The 5,455-nt window shown below is 36.5% G+C and overlaps 1 protein-coding gene across 1 annotated transcript; it reads right to left on the reverse strand.

Moving 5' to 3' along the window:
- Positions 1-176: 176 nt before the first annotated feature.
- On the reverse strand, positions 177-5,455 carry EAH_00062150 (C2 domain-containing protein, putative; the record flags this gene model as incomplete). The annotated part of the gene is made up of 7 exons (XM_013393270.1): positions 177-708; positions 1,314-1,911; positions 2,484-2,600; positions 3,050-3,185; positions 3,630-3,747; positions 4,432-4,599; positions 5,220-5,455. Coding segments are annotated over 7 exons (1,905 nt in total), but the record flags the coding sequence as incomplete, so codon positions are not given.

A 5,455-nucleotide genomic window follows, 5' to 3' on the forward strand; every position in this document is an offset into this window, starting at 1 on the left:
ATATATATATTTATATAACTATAAATATATAAATAAATAAATAAATAAATATATATATATATATATATATATGTATGTATGTATGTCTCACAGGATAAGTCTTTCTTTTTGTACTTGAGGTTTCTTTTGATGTTTTTCATTGAAGAAGATTTCTTGTAAATAGAGTGTACATTCACCTAGATGATCGACATAATTATTGCCTGTCCCCCAGACATCTAAATAAACTTTGCCTTTCTTCTGAATATCAGTATATGAAATATCTCTAATAGAAGAGAAGCGCAAAGGTATTGCGATCTCTTCATTAAAAACAGGGTTTAAAGAGCTTCTTATTGTTCTAGTTTTTCTTGAAGTACCATCAAAAGAAACCTCAACATAAGTATCAACAGTATTTCTATTATCCGGTGTAATTATTTGATCAATAGAACATATTTTTATAATTAAATAACATCTGTTACTCTCTACATCATATACTTCTCCTTGTTGAGAATATCGGGGTGTATGTGCAACTATTACACGACCCTCTATACACCCGAACCGCCAATCTTTTAGCTGATCCCCCCATCCTTCTATTTTTGCTTGAAGAGACACCCAACGAGGAGACAGTAATTCTAGTTGTAAACTCGGATAGCCTACAACACCGCGTAACGGCAGCTGTCCGTACCCTATCTCCCGAAATGCAGAAGAAGCATTTGCGTCCTCTACTACTACCTGTACACCGCATATTCAAATAAACAATATATATATTTATATATATTTATATATTTATATATATTTATATATTTATATATATATGTATATATAGATACATGTATATATATATATATATATCAAACACACACTTGCATGCAATCGTTATGCTCATGTCTTCATATCTATTCGTTTTTATTAATTATATATATTGTATATTTTGTTCCTATTCTATTTGTCATTTTAATAACAAAGAAGTACAATCAAATATGATGTAAAGAAATAAATGCTACACAATTATACACAAGAGAGACATATGCATATATATATATACATATATATAAATCTATATATATATATATATATGCACCCATATATATATATATATATATGTACTTATGCATATACGCATGCGGTTATACTTCACAGAAATATATTTATATTAAACATCAACGTAAATATAAGCATATAAATATAAATATAAATATAAGTGTATACATAACTATAAATAATATACATGCACAAATATATAAATATAAATATAAATACAAATACAGATACAAATACAAATTTAGAGTTCAGTGTTTAGTGTTTAGGGTTTAGGGTTTAGGGTTTAGGGTTTGTACCTCTAAGTATGTGCTATCTAGGTCTCTGAGAGTGCCTCTGAAGTATAATTCTCCTAAGTTATCCCAGGTAGGTGCATTTGTTTCAAACTGTTCAGCAGCAGTAATTGCAAGCCCTCGATTTAAAGAAGAAGAATGAAGAAGACGTATACGGAGGCGGGGGCTTGGGAGGAGACGCTGTGCAGCAGCAGCAGCAGCAGCAGCACTTCCTCCAGCAGCAGCACCACCACCAGATGCAGCAGTAGGAGAGCTGCTTCCTGCTGTCTCTGCAGGGTCAAAGCCCGCAAGATTATCAGCTTCCGCATCTTCATCAACAGCAATTAATGTTTGCATGTGTTGCTGCAGCAACTCGGTGTATGCATTATTTTGTTCGTCTTCTTCTTTTTCTTCGTCTCTCATAAAAATATTACTGCTGCTTCTCTCTACAAGCTGTTTGCTTGTCTTTGATAATTGTCTTAATGTTTTCAATGAAGCTATACTCTTTGTAGCAGACAAATACGCAGAACGAGATTGTATAGGTGCACCTCCAGCTGCACCCGCCTCTGTTATTCTTCGAGAAGGAGACTTCCGGCTTGCTGCAGCAGACCCTGTCATGCTTGCCCTGCAGCAGCAGCAGCAACAGCAGCAGCAGCAGCAGTAGTTGTTGTTGTTGGAGGAGGAGAAGGATTAGTAAGAGAAGCAAGAGCACAAGCAGCAGCAGGAACAGCAGCAATAGGAAAAGCAGCAGCAGGAACAGCAGCACAGGCAACAGCAGCAGCAGCAGCAACAGCAACAGCAACAGCAGCAGCAGCAAAACACAAGAAATGCGAAAATAATAAACAATATAAATACCACATCCAGAGAAAAACACAATGCATGCAGGCAGAACATAAATGCATGCAAAATATGCATGCAATATATATATATATATATATATATATATTATATATATATGCATGCAGAATATGCATGCATGCATGGAGGCTGAGATTGAAGTGAAGAGTGAGGGAGAAAAGTATAATATAAAGCAGTTCGGGTTTGTTGTTGGTGTTGTATTATTATCAGGGTTTAGGGTTTAGGGTTTATTGTTTGAAACGCCCTGCTAGGGTTGAGGGTTTAGGTTTTAGGGTTTATCGTTGGGGACGCTGCACCCCGCTAGGGTTTAGGGTTTAGGGTTTAGGGTTTAGGGTTTACGCTCGTTTGCTCGTCTTTTTGAAGTTTCTTTGCTGCAGTTTATACTTCGCTCTGTCTACAAATTGGTGCGGGCGGGTTGGGCCCTTAGAGTCTTCTAACGCCTTCTGCAAACCTTTGCTGCAGAAAGGAGACAGGCAAAAGGAGACAGTTAAAAGGAGACAGTTAAAAGGAGACAGTTAAAAGGAGACAGTTAAAAGGAGACAGCGAAAGGAGACAGGTGAAAAGAGACAGCGAAAGGAGACAATTAAAAGGAGACAGTTAAAAGGAGACAGTTGATGGAGACAGTTAAAAGGAGACAGTCAAAAGGAGACAGTGAAAAGAGACAGTTAAAAGGAGACAGAGGAAGGAGACAGTTAAAAGGAGACAGCTAATGGAGACAGTAAAATGAAATAACAAAAGGAGACAGTAAAAGGAGACAGTTAAAGGAGAGACAGAAGAGACGGACAAAGGAGACAGACAAAGGAGACAGACAAAGGAGACAGAAAGGATAATAATAATAATAATAATAATAATAATAATAATAATAATAATAATAATAAGACATAAAAAGAGTAAAGGAGACAAACCGATTAAATACTCTTCTTTGAAGAAAAGCAGAAGAGCAGAGACGAGTGCCTCTCCACTTTATAAACGCCAACTCGAAGTCGTACAATTCTTGAAAATATAATTGAAATGATATCCGGCAACGACGCGAACGACGCCCTGACACCCAAACCCTAAACCCTAAACCCTAAACCCTAAACCCTAAACCCTAAACACCAAACCCTAGGCATTGAATGCAAGGAATAAGAAAATACCCAGGCCCGTCTATTAATAAATTTATCTGTCAATCTCTGTCTCTCTCTGTTAATAAATTTATCTGTGAATCTCTCTCTCTCTCTTTTTTATCTTCCTGGCTTCGTTTCTTGTTTTAGTCTCCTAACTCCTTTTATCTCTTTTGCACTCTATATAACTCTATTTAACTCTATTTAACTCTTTTTATTTATTTTAATTTATATTTATTTATATTCAGCCCTAACAAACTTATGAAGATCTCTCTCTATGTAGGCTTCTCTCTGTCTCTTCTTTCTAAGACCCTCTGTCTCTATATAACTCTATTTAACCCTATTTAACTCTTTTAATCTATTTTTATTTATTTATATTTACCCTTAACAAACTTATAAAGATCTCTCTCTATGTATGTTTCTCCTGTTGCAAATGAAAGAAGCGGTTCTTCAAAGACAGCCTCCAAATGATTTAACGTCCAAGTACGATATTCCCACACCTATAAACAAATAAATAAATAAATATATATATAATTAAATAAACAAACAAATAAACAAATAAATAAATATATAGACAAATAAGTAAATAAATAAATAAATAAATTGAATAATTAAACAAATAAATAAATAAAACATTTATAGATAAGTTGATTGGTTAAGCAATTAATTGTCACAGCATCAATATATACATACAGATAATTAAATATTAATTTATTTATTTTATTTATTTATTTTATTTATTTATTTATTTATATTTTATGCAAGTCGCAAAAAATACGCTGAAAAAATTGCGGATTTCGATTTTGGGTTTTTTTATCCAAGTACAAATAAACATAAAAAATGTCATAAATATATTATCTAGATATTATATATTATATGCTTTTATATCACATATATTATATATTTTAGATGTATAATATGTAGATAATATAAGGTAAATATATATATATATATATATACGTACAATCCGTATGATGTAAATATATATATATATATATATGTATATATATATGTAAATAGATATAATCAATATTATACATATATACACATATAATGAAGTATACATATAATATAAACACAATATATATATATATAAGTATATATAAGTATATATATATATAGATATATATATATATTGATATATATACATATATATATATATTAATATATTTATTTGGACTGACTTTGATTTTGAGTTTTTCTTTTTCCAGGTCTAAGTACGACCCTCTGTATTCAAACGACTGTCTAAATTGCAAACTAACAGGTGTTTTGCTGCTGACGTTATTAACAACGGAGCTTCGAAGATAATTCTTATCTTGTCCCTTTGCATATATGCGTGTGCTGTCGCCTCGCTAAGCAGCAGCAGCAGCAGCAGCAGCAGAAGCAGCAGAAGCAGCAGCAGACGCAGCAGCAGACGCAGCAGCAGCAAAAGCAGCAGCATAAACAGTGGTAGCAGTAGCAGTAGCGGCAGCAGCAGCAACAACAACAGAAGCACAAAAGCAAACGGAATTCAAGCAGCTGCAGCAACATCGAAATGAGCAGCAGCAGCAGCAGCAGCAGCTACACACTTCAAAACAACAACAGCAAATCATGAAATACCAGCAGCAAAGGCCCCAGCAGCAGCAGCAGAAGCAACAAACGCCGTAGCAGCGGCAGCAGCAGCAGAGGCACCATTTCCAACAGCAGCAGCAGCAATAGCAGCAGCCCCAAGAGCAGCAGCAGCAAATGCAGCAGCCCCAACGGCAGCAGCAGCACCACCATCACCAGCAGCAGCACCAGCAGCAGCACCAGCAGCGGCACCACCAGCACCAGCAGCAGCAACAGCAGCAGCAACAACAGGAACAACAGCAGCGGCACCAACAGCAGCAACAGCAACAACAGCAGCAACAGCAACAACAGCAACAACAGCAACATCAACAGCAGCAACAACAGCAGCAGCAGCAACAGCAGCAGCAGCCCCAACAGCACCAACAGCGACAACAACAGTAGCAGCAACAACAGCAGCAAGAAACATACCTAAGTATTCATCAAACAGCATTTTCTCAACCTCCGCCTCATCCATCGGTTCTTCTCCTTCTTGAACTGTTACATTTCCTTCTGCTTCTCCACCATGATTTTCAGGTGTCTCGGGAGGTGGGCCCCCTGGGGGCCCCCCGGGGGCCCCCCCTGGGGGGGCCCCCGCAGGGGCCCCCGCGGGGGCCCCCGGGG

The sequence above is a fragment of the Eimeria acervulina genome, genomic scaffold (genome assembly GCF_000499425.1).
Source record: "Eimeria acervulina Houghton genomic scaffold, Eah_scaff1681, whole genome shotgun sequence".
Lineage (NCBI taxonomy): Eukaryota > Apicomplexa > Conoidasida > Eucoccidiorida > Eimeriidae > Eimeria > Eimeria acervulina.